The sequence below is a fragment of the Macrotis lagotis genome, chromosome 4, assembly GCF_037893015.1.
Source record: "Macrotis lagotis isolate mMagLag1 chromosome 4, bilby.v1.9.chrom.fasta, whole genome shotgun sequence".
Lineage (NCBI taxonomy): Eukaryota > Metazoa > Chordata > Mammalia > Peramelemorphia > Peramelidae > Macrotis > Macrotis lagotis.
In genome coordinates this window covers 124,076,692-124,099,841 of record NC_133661.1, presented here as the reverse complement: position 1 = coordinate 124,099,841, position 23,150 = coordinate 124,076,692, and the positions used below count along the sequence as shown (strand labels likewise).

The 23,150-nt window shown below is 37.1% G+C and overlaps 1 protein-coding gene across 1 annotated transcript in view; it reads right to left on the bottom strand.

The window, feature by feature from the left end:
• Nucleotides 1–22,806, bottom strand: part of CTSH (cathepsin H) — a 51,212-nt gene extending 28,406 nt beyond the window's left edge. The window contains exons 1-6 of the mRNA XM_074234037.1: nt 22,573–22,806; nt 20,668–20,699; nt 19,782–19,887; nt 15,563–15,633; nt 5,629–5,733; nt 1,155–1,241 (exon numbers count right to left, since the gene is read on the bottom strand). Of these exons, the coding sequence (XP_074090138.1) occupies nt 1,155–1,241; nt 5,629–5,733; nt 15,563–15,633; nt 19,782–19,887; nt 20,668–20,699; nt 22,573–22,660 (489 nt within the window). The 5' untranslated portion in view covers nt 22,661–22,806. The remainder of the gene's footprint in view (nt 1–1,154; nt 1,242–5,628; nt 5,734–15,562; nt 15,634–19,781; nt 19,888–20,667; nt 20,700–22,572) is intronic.
• Nucleotides 22,807–23,150: the final 344 nt, after the last annotated feature.

Below are 23,150 nucleotides of genomic sequence, written 5' to 3'. Positions count from 1 at the left end.
GGTACAGCTATTCCCCATTTTGCTGGATATTTGGTTGTTCCTGTTTGTTATCATTACAAATGATTTGGCTACTAATATCTTACAAATAAGTTATCTGGTTTGGAAAAAAACATCAACTTCAGGACAAATTTTTAATGTTCACAGAGCTAGAACACAATTTGATTCTTCTTGTCTAAGAACATAATAGTGCCAAAAAGATGAAAAAGCTAATTCTGTTGAAAAGGCAGTTATCATTTGATTTCCAAGCACAAATTTCAGAAGAGGATGATCATAATCTTTGTACTTTAAAGGAATCCTTTAGGTTCCAACTGAAATCCTACTTTCTATCAGAAGTCTTTCCTTTATATTTAAATACTTTCCCTCTTTTAATTATTTTCTATTTATCTTGTATAAGACTTGTTTAGTGTGTGTGTATATATGTGTGTGTGTGTGTGTGTGTGTGTGTGTGTGTGTGTGTGTGTGTGTATATATATATATATATATATATATATATATATATATATATATATATGTATCTGCATATTGTCTCCCCCATTTGACTGTAAGCTCCTTGAGGGCAGGGACTGTCTTTTTTTTGTGTCCCCAACACTAGTTGGTATACAGTAGGTACTTAATAACTGTTTATTGAATTGAAGACCTGACAATGTCATAGAGTCAGTATTTTCACCAGTCATATAATTTCATATACATAAAATGGAGACATTCTAATTCAATTAAAATTAAGTGCTTACTATGTACTAGATTCTTCTGGAAAAAATACAAATTACAAATTGGTCAGTGCCCACAAGACCCTTACATTCTATTTAAGGGATATAATGCTATCTGGTAATTTGAAAGGTAGAAAGTGCTAAGATTTCATAGAGGAAGGGGCATCTTAGCTAAACCTTGGAGGATGATAAGGATTCCAAGAGGGAAAGATGAGGGAAATCACTGAGGGGGAGGCATGAAGGATGGAGAATGATTATAGATTTAAAGCTGAGTGAACTTGTGAAGGGAGGAATTTGGGGAATAAAAGTAGTTCAATTTGGCTCAAATGCAGAGTGTGTAGAAAGGAATATGAAATAAACAAGTTACATTGTACATTCTGGGAAATAAAAATGAGGTTAGCATATGGATGATTTCTCTTCCAGCATTCCTAAAGTCATTTTTCATACCAGAGAGAGTAGTTTTCCAGTTGTTATGGCAACAGCAGACTCTAGGCCCCCAGTAGTAGAAAAAGTCCAGCAACTGCCACATCCACCCTAGAAAAGATAAACAAAAATTTCTAAGTTTTTCTAAACCAACTTTTAGATAGAAATAAATACACACACAAATAGATACACATATACACACACTCCTAAGCCCCCTACAGTCTGGTTCCCAAACTTAACATATATAATATTGATAATAATATTAACTTGTTAAGAAAAATCTGTAACCAAGTCCACTGCCTAATGGAGAAGACAGTTAATGGAAATAAATAGGTACATATAAGATATATGTAGGCAGTCTCAGAGGGGAAGGCACTAACTAGTATCTGAGGTGATCAGGAAAAGACATTTTGGTGTGATATTTGTTTTTTCAAGGAAATGGGGTTAGGTGACTTGCCCAGGGTCACATAGCTAGTAATATCAAATGTTTGAGGCTATATTTGAATTCAGGTCCTCCTGACTACAGGGCTGGTGCACCATCCACTGTGCCACCTAGCCACCCCAGGAAAAGACTCTTATAAAATGTGAAATTTGAACTGTCTTAAAGGAAGTCAAGTAAACTAGGAGGCAGCACTTTCCAGGTATGGAAGACAAGACAGATAAGAGATGGAGAAGCATGTGATGGAAAAAGCCAAGCAGGCTGGTGAAGCTTAATCATGTAATGTGCAGAGGATAGAGGTCAAGTATAAGAAAAACATATATAGTAGAAGGGACCAGATTATTAAGGATTTATTTGCCAAGTAGTATTTTATATTTAATCTTGAAGGTAGCAAGGAGCCACTATTTATGGACAAGGTCAGACCTGTGCTTTAGGAAAATCTTTTTAGCAGGTAGAGGACACAATAGAATGGATAAGATGAGAGATGATCAGAAAGAAACTGAATAGGCTTGCTCACAATGATATATAAAGAGATCACTGACTCTATTAATTCAATTGTAAGAAGCTCCCACAACCTTTGCTAGGGTAGTAGCTCTACTAACTTTGCATGTATGATAAGAATAATACTAATGGCAAATATTAAAGCACCATGTAAATAAAAGTGAGAATAATTTACACAAATTATTTCATTTTTTTGTTATAACACCCATATGACTTAGGTGCCATAGGCATTGTTATCCTTATTTTACAGCTGAGGAAACCGAAGTTCAAAGAACTTGCCCAGGTGAGCATAACTATAGTAAGTTTTAGAGATGGCTCCTTTGTCATTAGCCCTTCATTTTGTGACTATAGGTTTCACTTACCTTTGAGTTTTGAGTCCTTTAAATGTTTTCTGCAAAACCCCCCACTCATGAGGAATCAGTTCATTTCCTGATTCAATTGCAACTTGGCTGATATAATCTTGTCAAAGAGTCAAGACATTCAAGATCCTTGCACTAGTTGAGAGTCTTGAATCCAATTTGTTTCAGCAACTGCATGCCTTGCTAAATAAATTGTTGTCTGAATGTAATTCAGGGTCTTTATTCTCTGGACCCTCAGCCCTAGTGTAATCCTGCTACTTCTCAAATTCCTTGAATTTGGCAATGGGAATGAGCGTTTTTCAGCTCCTGCAGCCCTCTCCTAAAGAGAAGGTGGGGTGGTCCCCTATATCTTAAGTTTCTCCCAGTCTTGTCTCCCCTCCTTGAAGTTCTCTGCATTTTATTCTGTGCCAGATACAAGATAGGAGGGTACCATATTGCCAGCTTTCTTCCATTATGTTTTGTGATTTATAAAAAACATATTTTTTTCTTTGGGGGACACTATGAACTGTTTTAGTGCTGGGTCAATGTTATGCACTTTTGATGAATGGGGCCTTTAGCATAGTTTGGAGTGCAGAAAACTGGGGCTAGGGACCACTTCAGAGATATTAGACTTCCACTTTAGAGATATTAGGAATAAATTTTGTGGTTGCTCATTTCTATCTGAGTTTCTATATTCCTTAGTAAACATCTCTCTTGCCTTGAAATCTCTCCTTCACCTTGTAATTTAAACCTTATCAGTAGATAAGGTTAATATACTACATTATTTTGATTCTCCTTCTGTACTTCTGGTTGCTCTTTCTCTTATTTCTGCTTCTCTTTCCTCTTTCTAAACTTGAAATGTAAATTTTCTTTAGTAACAGAATGCACACTCTCTCTGCTTCTTTCTTCAGCCACTCTCACCATCTCAGCTCTGCCCTCCAGTGTTAATGACTTTGACATCTAACATTTTTAGCACCTTATATGCCCCAGTCTATAGCAGTAGTGACTGGTGAGAATTTTCCACTTGGAAGTCCTATCATAATTTAAAAATAAAAGATCTAAAATGAAATTTTCTCATGAATTGATCCCTTCACCTCACCATACTCTCCTCTTCTCAGTCTAACTTAAAATTTCCATCAATGTGCATCATTATCCTAGTTGAAGTCCCTAAGTCTGCTTCCCTCCCTCCTCCACCTAATACTTGTTATGTGTAATGATACTTTCATATGCATATTTCTCATCCCCCTAATTACACTCCACCTGTAATATTTAGCAACTACCACCTTCTTTGGCACATAAAAGTTGCTCAATAAATAATTTTTGATTGACTCACCCACACATCCCTCTGTGAATGGCTTTATGTGTTCATGATCCAGTATTTTCTTGCTGTTTCCTAAGGGGGACTCAGTGTTCTCCTACTCTGAGTAGGCAGATTGGAACAAATACCCGGAACAAGTACCTCCTTTGATTGGAATGCTCCCTTAATTTTAAGTTTTAAGTAGGTGACCATGCTATGTGAGCAAGAAATGATTCAACATCATGGCTAGAAATCTATAAACAGAGTTTAAGGGAGAAATCAACTGCACTGACAGTCCAATTCTTATCCTAGACAACCTTCAAAAGGGCAAAACTTATGGGACTAGATTTATCTGATATTTCTTTAGCTCATTCATTGAATAAAGAATAATGAGGGAAGAGATATAAGGGGAATTATTATAGTTGATATTATAAGAACAATTTGGAGTCAGTTTTAGGGAGAGCAGGGGAAGTAGGTAGAGCTAAAATCTTTGAGATTTCTTTGGTTTAATCAGTTCTAAATGAAGATACCCTTAGGAGGTATGGGTTTGATTTTAGTCATTTATAACTTAGTATGAAAAATTTCATAATCTTGCTTTCCTATCAACTTTTCAAAGATGTGGAGGAAGGAAAAGAGGATCAGAGATAGGAGCTTTGATATGGGTAGGGACCAGGGTAGTGAGAAACAATTTTAGACATGAGACGAGGATCAGGTTCAGGTTGGTCATTATAGTGGGGGTTTGGGGAAGTCAGCATTTGTTTATTGAGTCTGTGACTAGATAGAAAAGTGAGTGCTAAGGAGATGGAAGAGACCAAAGGGAAGAGATGGAGGGAAACTGTAGAAAGGATTTGGTAAGCAACTTTTCAGTCAGGAAGATTCAGAACTTGTTGATTGGTTGAAACCAAAGAGTTCTAATATGTATGTTTTATTTTAACTTGAAAGGAAATATCTCATAGAGAATCCAGAAATCCAGGCTTGTTTTTATGATATTTAACATTTTAACAATGATCTAAATAAATGAATGAATGAAATGCTTTTTCAAATTTGCAGATGATACAAAGAGAAATAATAGCTGAAATGAGATTCAGGTTTAAAAAAAATGACAGACTTGATTTGTATGATAATTTTAATAAAATAAAATTTAATAGGTATAAATGTAAAAATGTGACACTTGGGTTAAAAAAATAGACTTCACAAATTAAGCTAGGTCCTGATAAATCTGAATAACAAAATGGAGATATCATTAGAATTAAACCATATTTCCATTGATCTGGAAATCAATGTCCATTTCCATAATTATAACTTCAAATAGTACGACCACTTCAGGTGATTCATAATTTGCCTTAAAACTGGTTACTTTGCTGTTAAAAATGTGAATCATAGCTACCTAGCTATTTTTGTGCAAAAGCTCTAGCCCGAGGTTCAGTGTGAATGGGCAATATGACTGGACAGCCAAGAAGTTAATGAACTCCTAGTTTCATTATTTTTGCTCCACAGAGGTCTTGTGTTTAGTTCTGGGGCCCCCCATATTTTAGTTGGAATATTGACAAACTGGAGATTGTTATTGCTTGACTATCTATTGGATTTGAATCCTTTGGACTTCAGCACTCTTTAATCCCGTTAGCAATCTGGCTCTATCATTTAATACCTACTCACTTCATTTGCTTTTGTTAGCCTGAGTTTCCTCAGATTGGACTAGCTAACCCCTAAGGTCACTTCCAACTCTAAAATTCCAAGATTTTGTGATTTGTTTAGGAAAGAAAAGATAGTAATTATGACTAGTTAGATGAAGAGGACTTCCTAGATTTTCTTCCTAAATAGTTATTTTATTTGTTTTTCTGTTATGCAAGACTGGTAAACTATTCAAGGAAGAGACTATTTCACAGAAATTATTGGAGAAATTCATTGAATAGTGGTTCATACCTGGTTTTTCACTGGTGAGACATAATTTCCTTTCTTTCTCCAGTCCATAGATTCTGGGTATGGACCAGCACGTCGAATATGGCTTCCTTTAGTAGCTGAACAATTCTGTAATAACAAAATCCCTCTTAGAAAAAGGCAATAAAAAATTTAAAGGAAACACATGATTAAACCAGAACAAAATACAGAGATTACATAAGTGGAAAATCTATTCCTTTTGCCCCCACAATGAAATTCAGCATGAAACAGATACCTACAAGATGAAATTGGGGTCAGTTTATAGGACAGTTTAATAACAACTGAATCTTTGTCTTTGAGCCTTTAAGGAGTTTTAGCTCTGTCCTTCCCCCCACCCCTTTCCTAAGAAAACTTATAGCCCTTTTTGAAGTATTTGGAGGGTTTTTACAGCTAACAACCACAAGGAAATATGAGAAGTGAAAATAAGTAAATATAGAGAAGTGAGAAGCAATCTTAAAAGTCTTGAGTTACAGTTACCTAACCATTCATTGGAATGTAAATACAGATTTTTAGGCCTGAATATCAGAAGAGTTATTTGTTCCCAATGTGGTATACTAGAAAGACTGCTAAATCTGTAATTAGAAGATTTGGCCTATATTCCAGTCCTGCCATTACTATCTGATTGTCCTTAAGAAAGTCATGTAAGATTTCTGGGCTTCAGTAATTTCATTTGTAAAATGAAAAGATAGACTGGATGATCTTGAAGGTCCCTTCCACAGATCTAAATCTATGACTGATATTTCTTAGCACAATTTTTCTTTCTTTCTTTCTTTCTTTTTTTCTTTCTTTGGAGTTAGCTACACATTAAACTCCCTAAATATCTTATTTTAGTATGGTCCTATCTATACTCCCATTTTCTCTTTAAGATTAGTTAAAGGCAGAAATATATATAGATAACTAATTGGCACAGTGATAGTATTAGACCTGGAGTCAGGAAGACCTGAATTCAAAATCTGTTCATAAGTCATTCATTATCTGTGCGTCTCTGAGCAAGTTACTTAACCTCTTTCTACCAGTTTCCTCATCTTTAGAATTGGGGTGATAATAATAGCACCTACCTCCCAGGATAGTTGTAAATATCAAATAAGAGACCAGTGATAAAGTACTTTGCAAATTCTATCTATATTACTGCTTGTCCCAAAGACTCAGTGAAATTATTATATCTTCAAAACACGTCTAGATGAATCTCTCTCTCAATTTCATCTTCATGTTGTGGAGTGGTCTATGTCTCCTGACAAGTTAGAGCTTAGAGCCTGAGTTTTTAAAACAAATGTCCATGGGCAAAATTTGAGATTAGGTGTATGAAGTTGTCCCAAATCTCACTCTATCTGGAAGTCCTTAAGCATATGCTGTGTACCTACTATGTAGGATCCTCAGAATAGCTAGGCCCTGCCTAATTAACACTTGTAATCCTCTTTTCCTATGTTACCCCTGTTCATTTGAAAACCAAAGAGTGTTATGGTACTCTGGTCATATGATATCATGATTTATTTAGATCTGATAATGAACAGTTTCAATCTTGTGGATTCCTACATTTCAGGGATATGTGATTTCACCAATGTGGATATGCCCTTGAATAGTCATTCAAGATTGCAGTCCATCCAATGTATCTCTTGTCCACTCACTATCATCCTTGATACTGCATGACTACCAATGAAGTACATGGACTGTCTGATCTTTGTCCCTTATCTAATCATTCATTTCTTTTGATATTCATTATGAAACTTTTAGGAAATTCCTTATTTGTGGATGTGTTAGCTCATACCCATAATGTGTTTCTCCATTTTTTTTTTTTTTTTTTAGATTTTTGCAAGGCAGTGGGGTTAAATGGCTTGCCCAAGGCCACACAGCTAGGTAATTATTAAGTGTCTGAGGCCGGATTTGAACCCAGGTACTCCTGTCTCCAGGGCCTGTGCTCTATCCACTGTGCCACCTAGCTGCTCCTATCTCCATTGTTTTTAATGTAATGCTCAACTTCAATTCCTTGGAGACTGTGATATTCCATAATTTGCCTTCAGAAAAACATTCATGTTAAAAATGTTTCAGGTATGAGCTTGGAATCATTAAATAGACTACCCACTTTCTCAAAGAATCTAGCCTAAATGCCTTCTGCTCAATTCTGGACTCAGTTCAGTACCACTCTGAATATTATATATATTCTTTAACAAATTGATTTCTTTTGTATGAATATTAGATGGGAAATTCAAATTCATATATGAGATTATACTTATAGTTCAATGTTCCAGGGTTTGCTGTAATTAGTATAATACCATTGAACTATTTCACCATTTTTATCTCTTGGTTTTTTTTTAATTTTTTACGAGGCAATGGGGTTAAGTGACTTGCCCAAGGTCACACAGCTAGGTGATTAAGTGTTTGAGGATGGATTTGAACTCAGGTCATCCTGACTCCAGGGCTGGTGCTCTATCCACTGTGCCACCTAGCTACCCCTATATATCTCTTACTTGGATTTAGTTCTGGATATCCTCCATATTGGTGGCAAATCCACTTTTGCAAACTTGTGTTTCTCTGGTTTTCTTATTTGATATTAAAAATCAGAGTGCCACTGAACAGTGTTTTATATTCCCTGTGATTTTTCAAGATTTTTCTGATTTATGAGATGCCTCATTGAGTGAAAGTTTTGAGGGAATATTTCCTTCTGCTGAATCAAATGTTTCTTAAAAAATTTTGTTTTCAAATTTAAAAAATATCACAGGAAAAAAAAATTTCCAAATGCAAACTGTAATAGAAAAAGAGAGGATTTATATATGAGCCTTTGACTTTTGTACAACTTTTTTTTGTTTCTTTCTCATATCATGGCCAAAGAAATCCTTGATGCATATGTAGACTGCTCATAAAAGTGGGGAGAGGTAGTAAATTCAGAATATAAAATCAATAGTTAATTGATATTTTCATTCAAAATAGACACTTTGAAGAAATTCTTCCTCTTTAAATCATATTGAGTATTTTATGGAAGTCCCATTTTTTTCTACAAAAATAAAATACAAAACTAGACTTTGAAAATATTGTATGGGGGTATTTGGGAAATAATGAAGGGACAGAGTTGATGAGGAAATATCAGCTATTAAAGAAAAAGAATCAGAAAGGATAGTGATTTAATTCATATTTTTATCATTTTGTTCAGTTGTTACAGACTCTTCCTGATTCCTTTGATTTTTTTTTTATTGGTGAAGACACTGGAATGGTTATCCGTTTCCTTCTCCATCTCATTTTACAGATAAGGAAACTGAGGCAGAGGGTTAAGTGATTTGCTCAGGGTTATATTGTATGTGCCTGAGGTTGGATTGAACTCAGGATGATTTGTCTTCCTAGTTTGAGTCTGCCACTCCATGCACCTTGCCATGTATCTGTTACAGGAGTGATAAATAAGCAACAGGGATAATAATATTGGGGTTATAGCAAAGATCAAATGGGATAGTGAGGAAGAGTAGAATCAACACTGGATTGGAGTCAGAAGACGAGGTTCAAACCCTAGTTCTGCTGTGTAATCTCAGGTAAGTTACTTAACCCTTCTGGTCTCATTAATTGATTCATAGGGACTATAGTAAATCATTGCAAGATTGTAGTAGGAGCTTTGGATGCCAAATAGTTGAGTTGAAATCCCAGCTCAGTCATTCATTAAAAGGGGGGAGATTGGACTAGATTCTTAGGTGCCTCCCAGCTTGAACTCTAGTGCTCATTTAATAAATACTTAATAAGAGAGTGGTACCATCGACAGAAATATAGAAGGTGGGGGAGGAACAGATTTGGGGAATTTATATGGGTTAACAAACTCGTGGGCTAATATACAACAGGAGTCCAGATACTGAGCAAAAGATTTGGAAATGCTTAGAAAAACCACAAAACTCAATTAAAAAAAAGCTTGAAGAAAAATGAAGAGATTATCAGAGGCAGTCAGATGGTGCTATGCATGTGCTGGGCCTGGATTCAGGAAGACCCTGGCCTCAGAAACTTATTAACTGTGTGACCCTGAGTGAATCATTTCACCCCTCCTTCAGTTTCCTTAACTATAAAATGGGGCTAATAATAGCAGGTACCTCCCTGGGCTGTTGTGAGAATCAAATAAGAAAGCATTATTTCCCAGTGCTTAGCACTATGAAGAATTTATTAAAGGATATTGTTGTGCAGTTTATGTCCTCATTTTTTTTTTTTTAGGTTTTTTGCAAGGCAAATGGGGTTAAGTTGCTTGCTCAAGGCCACACAGCTAGGTAATTATTGTCTGAGACTGGATTTGAACACAGGTACTCCTGACTCTAAGGCCTGTGCTTTATCCACTATGCCACCTAGCCCCCCCCCCCCCTTTTTAGGTTTTCATTTGGGGCTTTCTTGACAGATATTGGAGTGGTTTGCCATTTCCTTCTATAGTTCATTTTTACAGATGAGGAACTGGGGCAAACAGGCTCAAGTGACTTATTCAGGATCACACTGTCAATTCATGTCTGAGGCCCCATTTGAACTCAGGAATATGTCTTCTTTTTTGTTGTTGTTGTTGTTGTTTTTTAGGTTTTTGCAAGGCAATGGGGTTAAGTGGCTTGTCCAAGGCCATGCAGCTAGGTAATTATTAAGTGTCTGAGACTGGATTTGAACCCAGGTACTCCTGACTCCAGGGCCAGTGCTTTATCCACTGCGCCACCTAGCTGCCCCAAGGAATATGTCTTCTTGACTCCAGGCCTGGTACTCTATCCATTGTGACAATTAATTGCCCTATTTGAATGTTAATTATTATTATTATTATTATTATTATTATTATTATTATTATTATTATTAGCAATGGTTTCAACCAGTTGACCTCTGACATTCCTTCTAAATTCTGAGTTTTTATGCTTCTAGAAAACTTATCTTCCTCAACATCAGGAAAACTCACTGAAATAAGAAATCAGGACCAGAAAAAAGCTCTCGAGGCGTTTAAACAATTTCCTCTGCCCATTGGAACTTTATATTTAGCCCTCTAGCTCTCTGGCAATAAAGTTCAGGTCAGACACATGCTGCTCTACTCTAGGACTCAAACAAAAATATCGCAGAATAATAGTAATTCACTCAACATTTTATAATTCATTAAGTTCTTTCATATACATTTCCTTTATTTTATCTCTATACCACTGTGAAGCAGGGAAAGTATGTTTTCTCCCATTTTACAGGAGAACAAACTGAGATTCATGTAGATTAAATGACTTGCCTCCAAACTCACAACATATAAGTGTTAGGACTAGAATCCAGGACTTTTAAGACCTATTCCAGTATATTTCCCAGTGCTACTTCATTTTGGGGGCCTTAGACCATTCAACTGAAATATATTATTTAGGTAAAATGAGTGGAAAGAGGTGGGAATGGTCTTTTGGCAAAATTGCTTCATTGGTAATTTTAGCAATTTTGAAATGTAAAATGACCTAAAGGAAGGTTTCACACACATTGATTGGAAATCCCTTTTGTGGAGTATCCATGGAAGAACATGGAGAAGAACACAAAGAATGAGAGGGCACAATCTACACCAACGGAAGCATTCCACATAGTAATAAGATGGATTTTATATTGAGTGACTCACAAATTCACCTCGGTACTTTTTCTCCAAGTTAACAAGCACAGTGCTTGTAAGAGTTTCTCACTTGTTCCCATAGCACATGCTCTGGAGATATTCTTTCAACCTTCATTTACACTGGCAAGTCAGGTCCTTCCATCTCTCTTCAGGAATCTAGAGGTAGCTTTGAGGAGTTGGGAGTCATTGTCTAATGTTATTTATAGTCCCTATCTATGTGATTACTAGTTGAGAACAATCAATTAGTTGAGAATCAGTCAGACTTAATTAGCTTTTGGAAAGAGGTTATTTACTAGTTGGCTGTTGCTCTTTTTTTGAAGAGGACCAAAATGAATCACTATATATGAGTCAGGTTACAGTGTGTCCAGCTGTGACTGACCAAACTAATATGAGCTCAGAGTGCTCTACTGCAGGTAGGGCACAAACAGGTTATGTGAACATTTGGAATGGATTCTCTAAATGTGTGTGTCTCATGTTTCTTTTGAGCTATTTCAAGTCTCCTAGAACACCTATGCTTTCCTGGTGTTATTATTGGACCAAAATTAGAACAAGTAGCAGAGAATTGATCCATACTTCATTGCATCTCAGGTTCAGAGTTTGCATTGAGTGCCCAGTCATGTGTGAACAAAAATCATTCACCAACTCTTCCTTCACTACAGTCTTGGCTTGTAGCTTTTCAAATTAAATAATTTTCCATTAGTGCAGTAGTTGACCTTGATGCTGTTTGTCCTCATTGAAGATGTCTGACAACATTGTTGAAAACATGCTAGAAAGCATGGGAACAAATACAAAGCCTTGTTTCACTCTTTTGGGAAAGTGCAAGACTATCAACAATTATCCAGAACATGGGCAAACATGCTGTTATGCAATTGATATATAATATTAATGAACTTCTCCAGGAAACCAAATTTTGACATAATTTTCCATAAGATTTCACAACTGAGAATATCAAAAGGTCTTGTTCAGTTTGATGGCATTTCTCCTGAAGGTGTCATGCAGCAAACACCCTAGCTACCATTCCTGGGCCCGTTCTGAAGTCACACTATTTTCCATGACCATCTTCCAGGTTAAGTATCCCTTAACCCTGTTAAGGAGGTTTCTGGCAAGAATCTTGCCAGCAATGATTAAGGAAGAGGTCTACCTCCCCATGATTGTCACAGGACAATCTCTTTCCTCTATCTTTATAGAGATGGACAATGGAGGTGTCTCTGGATTCCTGGGGGATAATTTCCTCTTGTCATATAAGTTGGAAAATTTTAGTCACCTTTTGTATGAGCAATGGACCCTCCACCTTGAAAATCTCAGCTGGAATAGAATCAGCACTAGGTGCTTTATCACAAGAAAAGAGCCTAATGATATTAAAAATCTTCTTCAGTTGAAGCTTCATCTATGGAGGGATTGACTTCAACTTGAGGTGAATGGCCAATGGTTTCAGCATTGATTGATGCTAGTCTGTTGAGAGCATTATGGATGTGTTTAGCCCATGTCTTTATCATTAATCAATGTAAGTGCCATCAGCATTGAGTAGTTGAGATGCTCATAAAATGCTTTGGATTTTTATTATCAGAATGAAACTGAATTTTATCTGCCTTCTTACTGAGTTAAGAATTCTTCATCTCTCTAAGCTTCACTTATACATTACATTTCATGGAATTAAATGCTGCCTTCTTAAAGAAGGTAAATCCTGTGGAGTTCTCATTTTTCATTTAGTAACTTCTGAATATCCTCATCATTTTTCATCAAATCAGTCTTGTTGCTTGCATTCTGACCCAGATGAGCATAAGCAGGGCTGTATATCAAATCTCTGAAAGCTGCCCACTCCTTTTCGGTTCCACTGTAGCCAATTATGTGTTGGCTCAGGTTTCCTTCTTTTAACAACATATTGTTCCCACTCAGCAAAGATCTAATCTGTTGTTATTAAGTCTTCTAGCTGTCATTTTGCCTTGGGGATGCTCATTGAGTGCAAATATTTTTTAGCTGGGGGAGGATAAGTCTATGACCTCTCCAGCACTCAGGTGCATAAATTGTTTTCTCACTCTCAAGCCTCTGTTTTCTTCTCCAATCACATAGTCTAATAAATGCCAACAATTACTGCAAGGGTGCATCCTTGAAATTTTACTGTGTTTAGGTAATGAAAGATAATGTTAGTGATGAGAAGATCAGGAGTTGCACAAGTCTTCAGTAGTAAGTGATGACTGTTATTGTTTCCAACTCCATTCTTCCCCTAGATTCCCTGCCATGTCTGATAGTCTGAGCCTACTTTAGCATTACAGTCATCCAGAATTATAAGCTTGACTTCTTTTGGCACATTGAGGGTTTCTAGGTCTTCATAAAATTTTTCTTTGATCTCATTAAGGTTTGTTATGATGGGAATATGTACTAATGATGCTGCTTTCCTACCAATGACAATTGCATTGTTATGAGCCTGTTGCTCATTCCTTTTGGTAGGTATACAAACTTGTTGACTAGATTAGTTTAGATTGTAAAACCAATGCCAGCTTCATGGTGCTCTTTCATTATGAAAAATGTATATCCAGCTTCTTTTTCAGGAAGTTGGAATTCATTTGCTGGTCTTGTTTCCCTCAAAGCTGCTATTTGGATGCAATACCTGCTGTGTTCATTTGCAACAAGAGCTATTCATCTTTCAGGTCCACTGGATTTTTGTTTTGTCTATAAGTGTTCACACATTACATGGACCAGTGGTGACTGGAATCATCTTTGCAGAAGTTTTTGTACAATTTTTTGACAGCAGGTTGGGAACCCTGCCTACCATGGTAAATGGGCCAGGGTTGAGAAAGCAAACCATTTTTAGGGTACCTTTTCTAGTTCTCTTCTCATGCCAGAAGGTGCAGTGCTGTCCTTAAAAAGGCTGCTTGGACACTCAGGGAGCTGCTGAAGCCCACTGTTACTTCCAGTGAGAAGACAATCCCATAGCCTGGGTTGTCTGTGTGCAGGTTTGTGATTACAAATCCCAGTGTATCTGTACTTGCTCATACGTCATTTGCCTGTTGCCATAGGACCTGCAGATAGCTAAAAATGGCAAACTGGTATGGGTAATATCTTTTGATTCATGCATCATTTGGATTTAAATGAGATAGAATTGCATGAAGTTGGCCTAATTTTCTCTTCCAGAGTCATCACAGTCTAGTGGCAGGACTGGGTCAAGATAACTGATGTTGACTCAGATGCAATGGATATCTTTGGCATCTTTAATGTCTAATCAAGCTCTAAATGTTCCATAGTTTGTTTTAATTGCCTTCATGGTCACTGGAACAAATTGTTTTCATTGGCTGGTTTCACCAGGAGAATTCTTGACATGCTTGGAGTAAATGTTCCCCTAATTGACTGACAGGCTTGAGAACCCTTCTTTACTCTCAACCTGGTTCAGCCCATCTGCTGAATTAGCTTACCAAGGTGTGGCCACCTTGCATACTAAACTTCTTGGAATCAAAAGGGAGTTAGGCAAATCAGTGGACACCAAAGGTAGAAAGCAGCTTTGCAAAGAGCTCCGTAGCCCTCACCAGAGGTGTTAGTCTTCCCTGAACATACCCTATACTCCCCTATACTGCATTAATGAAGTATATGATAAGAATAGCTCAAAGTTTGTGACACATTCTTCTACTAGTACATATGCAATCTAAAGGAAAATGGGCTACAGTTTAAAGAATATGTGCTGCAAAGGAGTAATAGTTTTCCTACCATCCTCACAATATTCTCCTTGGGTCTAGAACAGCTTCTCTGCTGTTCCAGGGATAATGCTATGTCTAGGGAGCTAATGGTAAGTCCAAAATTCTCTGGCCCTCACAAGGTCCTCCGCTGATCAAAGGGAGGAGGAAGAAGAAGCCAATGTGATTCCTTCTCAGAGGCTTGGCTACTCTTCCACCATTGAATTGCTAGATCCTTGAATGCCCAGGTCCCAGATTTGCTTGTTATTTTATAGACGATCCACTGGAATACAATATAATATATTTCATGTGCTACATTACATATGCATTAAGGCATAGTTTCTTCTTATTTTAAGTCAGATGGGAAGAAATGATCTAATTCACTTCCATTTTTACATCCCTATTTTTTAAGTCAGTTTGGTTGCTTATTTTCTGTCCCTTCTTTGATTCTAACATTTCTCTTAACACTATGACATAACAATGACTTTGATGCCATGTGAATTAAAATTTAAAACAAGGATCTAGATTTCTAGTCATTAGCCAAGTTTCCTTGAAATAATTTCCTGGGATGATTGTTAGCAGTAGCCCATTAGAAGAGAGAGAAATGAAAGGCAGATTGAGAAGGCAAACCACATTGTAAAATAACTCAAATGTTTTTCATTTTAAAAATCCTAATATTGTTAGAATGAATAGCACTTACTTGAGGTGATCTCATAAGAAAAGTCTTTTTGACTTCATTAAAGGACATATCTGAAAACTGGTTCAGTCCCACTGAAAAGAATTTTCAAAAAAAAAATTCAGTAAACAAACATTGTGAAAGAACAATAAAATACCTTATCTACGTGACCTTTGTTTATTTCTCTAACAATTTTTAGTCTTTTTGAATTTTAATTTTCTGTTTCTCCTGTACTGAATTCCTTTAATTTGCATGTGATTTACATAAGAATAACTTGGTTTCAAGTCTTATTAGCATCCTCTTATAAAATTGGAAACCCTTCTCCCCCTTTCCAAACCATAGTGACCCAAGTAGTCTCTGGTACCCCTTTGGACTTGTAGTTAAAACAGCCTAAGCTCACCTTAGAGAACTCATTCCAACAATCTGGACAAGAATACTTGGACTGATTGTTGCAAATGACCAATTAGATAAGGGCTTTTGGGGACATCTTGAATTTGAGCACAGTTAAAGAATCTTTGCTATTCCAGTCCCAGATATCCCAATACAGTTTTATTAAAACTCTTCTTGGCAAACCATACTTGGTGATCTATCTACCCAAGTAGCTCCCCACCCCCTGTCCTTTCACATCACTTCAAAAATGAATTTTAACTACTACAAAGACCATTGCAAAATATCTATCTCCAACAACTAACCAAATATTTGGGGCTTATCTGTAATTTAGATATGGAATGAGAATGCAATAATATATTTGTGGAACATAAAATAATAATAAATAAGTTTTAATAGATTTAATAAGATTAAAAAAATACAATTTCTAATTAAAAACAAATACCCAACTTTCACATTCACCACAGCAATGAGAAACACTTAGTCATGCAGGTGTCCTTTACAGGGCAATGGGAATTTTGCTAGAACCCCAAGGTAACAGTTGCCCTTAGACTGGGTCCTTTTATGCTTCAGGGCCAAAGGAAGTCAAACCAATAATTGGAAAGCCACCTGACTGACTAAATTCCAAGAATTACCACTCTGTTCTTTTAGAAGGAAATAAGCTTAGTTTATATATAGTAACATATAATAGGAGGAACTACAGTAACAATAGAATTTTAGTAGTTCCTACCACAAGGAGAAACAATGTATATGCATCTAAATAGATATCACATATAGATATAAAATCAATACAAGATAATTATTACAGAATCATATACAAGAGATATACTCTTTAAGTTCCTAGCTCATTTACTTTCATGTTCTACACTTTCATTCCTTCTCAGTCACATATGGTTTTCATCATACATACACTTGATTTCATCATCACTTATTGTGTTCATCCTCCATTACCCAGAATTATGAATTTTCTCCTTTGACCACAAGCTCCTAGCATTCTGTTTTTTCCCTCCTAAATCTATTTTTAGTCTTCATCCCAATCTTCTGTCTTTCAAGTTTCACTTGTTTTGGTTTCATTTCCATCCTTTTTTAGTCTTGACCACAGAGCTAGTCAGTTAATTAACATTTATTAGGTACATTACTAAGTGAGAAATGGGGACACAAAGGGCAGGTCAATCATGCATTGCCCTGTCTTGACTCCCTTGTCCCTTTCTCCTATTATTTCTCATGCCTTGCCAAGTCCTATGCCTGGGTTTCTGCTGTCACTTGCTTTCTCTGCCCTTCATCATATGCTGCTGAGCACTATGGAAGAAAATCATACTTGACTAATTGGATCCACTCAAGTTTATGTTATTTAAACTTGACTGGGCTCTCACTGCTCCTAGGTACACCTTATTCTTCTGACTCACCAATATTTTCCACAAGTCTTTGCAAATCTCTTTTAACCCTCCTATCCTATGCTCTCCAATTCCTTTCAGCACAGGGCCTCCTGTTCACACTTTACTGAGAAAGTAAATACCTTTAAGGAGCAGGAGTTCTTTTCTAAATCACATCTCAGAAAACATCTCTATGTCAACCACCATTCTTCCTTTGTTCCAGGCTCTAAGGAAGAGGTGACTTTTCTTTTTGCTAAGGTCAAACCCTCTAATTGTGCTTCTGATCCCGGTTCTCTCCTCTTTAATTCCACTTTATCACAGACTCTTTCCCTGCACCTAGAGGCAAGTTGAGGTCTTCCCACAGTACATTAGCTACACTTGACTAGTCACTCTCTCAAAACTAGATATAGTCCCTTTTCAGTCTGTCACTTCACAGCCCAGCTACTGGAAAAAGCTGCCCATATCTGCTGCCTCCACTTCCTAATCTTTCAACCCCTTCTAAGCTGCTTTTATGAGTCTCCACTGGGAACTTGTTCTGTCCAAAAGCTCTCTATGATCTCAAAGACTAAATTGATTTTCTCTTCCCATTCCACATCATTCTGTTTTTGATTTTTGTTGACCATTCCCTTCTCCTCACCTAGGTTTCCTATTATTGCTCTCTGATTCTCTTTTCAGTTGCCTTTGCTGAATTCACCACCCTAACTCTACTTCCCTAACTCTAGGTTTCCCCATGAAGTTTTGAATGGATCCTCTCAGTTTCAGCTCAGTCATCTTTTCTATCTAGATTATTTCCTTATCTTTATGTTCGGTGCTATTCTCTCTTGAACTCTAGTTCCCTATCACTAATCCCCAATAGACATTATTCTCCACTTGAATGTCCCTCTATAACTAAAAATGTTTGGAATGGAATTCATTATCTTCCCTATCTAAACCTGACCTTCAAATTTCTGTTTCTAGACAGCCAGTTTTTTTATCCTTAGAAGCCCCCTTGATTTTTCACTCTACCTTCTATCCAATCAGGCACCAAGTTTTGTCAATAATAATAATAATAATAATAATAATAATAATAGTAGTAGTAGCTAATATTTATATAGTAATTACTCTGTGCCAGTCACTGTCCTGTCTTTAAAAAATTGTTATTAAGCAATTATTATTATCTTATTTGATCCTCACAACAACCCTAGGAAATAAGGTATAGTTATTATCTCCATTTTAAAGATGAGTAAACTTAGATTAAGGGACTTTTTCAGCATCACAATGCTAGTAAGTATCTGAGGACAGATCTGATTTCAGCTCTTTGTGCCTTTGGGCTCAGGGCTCTATCCACTTCACTAACTCGCTGCCAACTCAACCCATACTACATTTCTCACATCCGATTCCTCTCCACATACAGGGTCTTTCCTGGGCTTCTCTAATAGCCTCCAAATTGGATTTTTGACTTCTGGTGTTTTCCTGCCCAGGCCAGCCTGCACATAGATGCCAACATACTCTTCCTAAAGCAGTCTGACCTTGTCACTCCCTTGCTCAGAACTTTTTAGTGGCCTCCTATTGTTTCTAAGATGTAATACAAAACCCTCACTTTGGCATCTTGGCCCTTCAGTCCATCAGCTCACTTTTCCAGACATTTTATAGGGTCCCTTTCACTTAGTCAACATTCTAGTTACCACTACCAGCCAAATTGTCTACTTCCTGTTATCTGAGTACAGCACACCTTCTATTATTCCCTCTTTACTTATTCATAGGTTACTACTCATGTCTCAAATGTACCCAATCCTTTCTTAGAATCTTCAGTTTGCTACAAAACTCAAATCAAATTAGCTCTTCCAGAAGCCTTTGTTGTACCCCCTGGTTATCAGAAAAGATATTACATATCTCCCCACTAGACTAGAAGCTTCTTGAAGACAGGGACTGTTTTTTTTTCCATGTACCTTTGTATCACTGAGTACAAGGTCCAACCCCCAAAAAGCACTAATTATTCTGCTGACCCCTTACCCTACCTCCCCTCCTAGCCTGTAACTCATTGAGCTGCTGTGTGAAACCACAACCAACAACAAGACATCCCTCTTGGCCTCAAGGGGTCTCTCCCTGTGACCCCTTCTTCTAGGACTTAATCACCTGTAGGGACAGACCAGTCCCTCTCTTGGAAGCATCAACTCACTTCAACTGATTTAGTAACTCTGCAAACCTCTGAAAAGTCAATTTGCTTCATGCATAAAAATTCTTAGTTTTATCTCAGTTTCATACTTTGGTAACAAACTATCATTTCGCACACCTACACACATTGTATTATATTCCCTGAATCTGGCACATACTAGATACTCAATAAAATACTTGTGGACTGGTTGAAATTCATTTAAAAGCATAAGAAACCATTTCCTGATTAATTGATTAATATCCTTTGGTTTATACTCTCCTAATTTCTAACATTATTCTTGCCATCCCCAGGTCCCTGAGAAGGATTAAGAATAATTTTACTGCAGTACTTGTGAATGAGTGGTTCCCAGCATTGTGTTTTTCAATTTTTCTCTTATTTTCAAGAAAAGTATGTAGCCTGTGATGATACTCTGACTGTTCATATTTCTTGTTGTGCTAGGAAAAAAAACAAGCCATCATAAGAAAGTTAAATTAAGAAAGCAGCAAAAGGTTGACAAAATAAATAACTATTTTCTTGTCAGATAAAAAGGGAAGATCTTTCCTATTAATTTATTTTACTGGACTACTAAACTTAATGTTCATTTTTTTAAAAAATGAATTTCCAATGCCTTAAATAAAGATGTTCATATAGGAATGTGGGGGATGAGTTGATGACGCTACTCTAAATGCAAGATGAGTGAAAATTAAGATTTTTTTTCCTCCTATTCAAACATATTTCATTGTACTAATTTGCAGGTCTGAATGGTAGAATATTTTATTCAGAGCTAGCAAGTAGTAAATAAATCCACAAGGACTTTATTGGACATATTAATTTTTCATTTTTTTCTGTAGATGCTAATTATTTCTAAATAGTACTTTGCTCTGTATGATAAATGTTGAGATTGTTGATCAGAAGAGCCTGGTCAACTTATTGTCATAAAAGGGCAAGTATACTATTTGGAACTTTTGATTATTTAACCTCACATGTAGTTCAGATAGGACTTTGATCATAAATCTGAGACACTTGGACCATGACAGAATTGGGGCCCATATTCATTATTGTTCGTAATTAAAATATTTGCTTAGTTTTCAACATTTGACAGTTAATTTTACAAATATTTCTATAGAAAGACTGATGATAAATTGGAAAATCCCTTCTCTCTACATCTGTTACCACAATTGATTTCATTTCTTAGCAGTTTTAAAAAGCACAAAAAAGAAGAAGTAATCACTGACCTGATTCATCCATGACTTAAATAGCAACTTCTCTGTGAAAGCAAAAGCACATTTTAGAATTTGTCATAAACCAGACATTTTTAGTTTACATTCAGCTAAAGTAGTTAATAATCAATTTTATTTTAAAGATTAAATCATTACTTTAGTGATCTAATAAAAACTTATATGACCCTTTCTAAAATGTAAACTTACAAGAGCTAAAATTTTTCTTTTCTTTTAAATTTTATTTATTAAAGCACACAGGTCACACAGCTAGGTAATTATTAAGTGTGAGGCCAAATTTGAACTCAGGTCGTCCTGACTCCAGGGCCAGCGCTCTATTCACTGTGCCACCTAGGTGCGCCCCTCTTCAGTATCTTTGCCAAGAAAACCCCGCGGATAATATTGGCATGGCTGGTTCGTGGAACAGCACTGAACAACACCATACATTAATTATTATTTAATGGTCTGAAAACAAAATCTAGAAAAAATAGAGTTCCTTATTAAAGGGAAAATAGTGAGGTAACATGAATTCTTAGCTAGTTAGAATAAGGAAAAAAAATACTAACATCCAAATCCTCTCTAAGTCTCTAAAATGTGGGAACAAGCTTTTACTGGATGTTACTTAGGGGCAGGGTGCAGGTACTTAGATCAGATTTGGTTCTTGGAGAAAGTACATCAGCAATCTAGGTTACATTTTCAATTTCAAAATTCTTGACTTCTTACAGTCAAATTTCCTTTAATTATGATTTATTTTTTTCAGGTCCTAAATAGATTGTAAAACTCTTGGAAATTCTAGCATAGTATAAAGGAATACTGATTAGGAAGCCAGGGGGCTTGGATTTAAATTATCTTGGATAAGCCACTGAGTTATCCTCTGCTCTCATGAAATTTTTGCATCTGTATGTGAGGGGTTGGATCCACTTCTCAGAGGTTCCTTTGAATTCTCCATCTCAGTTCTATGTATGTGTCTGGAAGCAACCAAGAGAACTAAAATCTCAAGCTTGCCTGGTTTGGACTGCAACAGACTGGTTTTGTGACCAATGCCAAGGTCTTTCACCTTTCTTGACCACAGACTGCCTCCCAGTCTGTAAAAAGAAAAGGTTGGGCTAAATCTCTAGGGATTCCTTCAACTGAAAAAGTCCAAGGGTCTATGGTTTTAATGTTTGCCTATTTGAGTTTTATTTAATTCATGTACACAAAGAGGGATGGCTAATTTTAGAACCAGGGACTCAAATTATAGACAATAAAATTGTCTGCAGGGGCTTAGTTTGAGCCCTTAGGGATTTCCACAGCCCCCTCACAGAAACTTTTGAACTCCTCAGCAGCACTCCAGACCTCAAAGTACTTGCATGGTAATTCATTCTGGATAGAGTGGTGTGCAGCACCACTTAAATTATCCCACCTATTTTACAGATGGCAAGAGAAAAAATATCATTAGCATTAAAAGAGAAAATTGAAAACACCCTTAGCATTAAGGGAAGGGAGAAGGGAGAGATGCTATATCAATACAGCGAAATGATGTCTCCTTTCTGGAAAACAGCCCCTGGATCCCTAGGCACAATCTTTTGCTTACTTACAAGTCTATTTCCCCCTCTGCCAAGAGTTTTTTGTGTGGTTTAGTTTAGTTTAGTTTCATTCTATTTCCACACGTTTCCCAGAAATGAAATGGGGTGTGTTTGTTGGGATCTTTGGGTGTGTTATGGGTATGGTTATAGGTATGGGTATGGGATCCGTGGAAGATTGTGTCCCTGGATCATAGGGGTCCCTACTTGGAGGGATTGTCAAGTTCTGCTCCTTCCTTGGTCCCTGGATCCGGTCTGTCCCCCCAGGCTCCCTTTGACTGTCCCTCCTTCACTAAGTTAACTTGGAGCAAGCAGAAAGGGGACTTTGGCAACCAAGAATTATCCATCCCATCTGCCTTACCTTTTGCAGAAACGGTGGGCAAGCTGGACACTCCGTGGCCTAGAAAGAAAGCCCCAGCTGCGAGGAGCAGCAGCAGCTCACAGCGCATCTTGTCCGACACCCGGCCGGGGACTCTAGGCACCGTCCTAGCCTACGGCCTGGCAGTGGTGAAGTGGAGGCCGGGGCTGTTCGGGCTGCTGGGGCTGCTGGGGCTGCTCGGGCTGGTTGGGCAGCGACTTTAAGTGTCTGGGTCAGGAAGCTGCTGGGAGGAGGAGCAACTCACTGGTGCAACAGAGCTCCTAAGATTTCACAACTCCACCTTTGGTGGATCCTGAAGGCCAGCCTCTGGGGCAGTGATTTCTGACTGAATAAGGAAACAGCCCCAGACTAAAGCTGTCCTGGCTTAGTTGTGTGAGAAGGAGCTACTAAAGCTTTAATCATTTAGAACACAGAGGCACTAAAGTTTTAAGATAATAATAATAATAATAACTTAAAACTGCACTGAGACACAAAAACTTGAGTGATTTAGAACTGCACTAAGACTTTGTGGATAGCCTCTATATAACGTTTTCTTTCCTGTGAGAAAGAGAATGAGAACC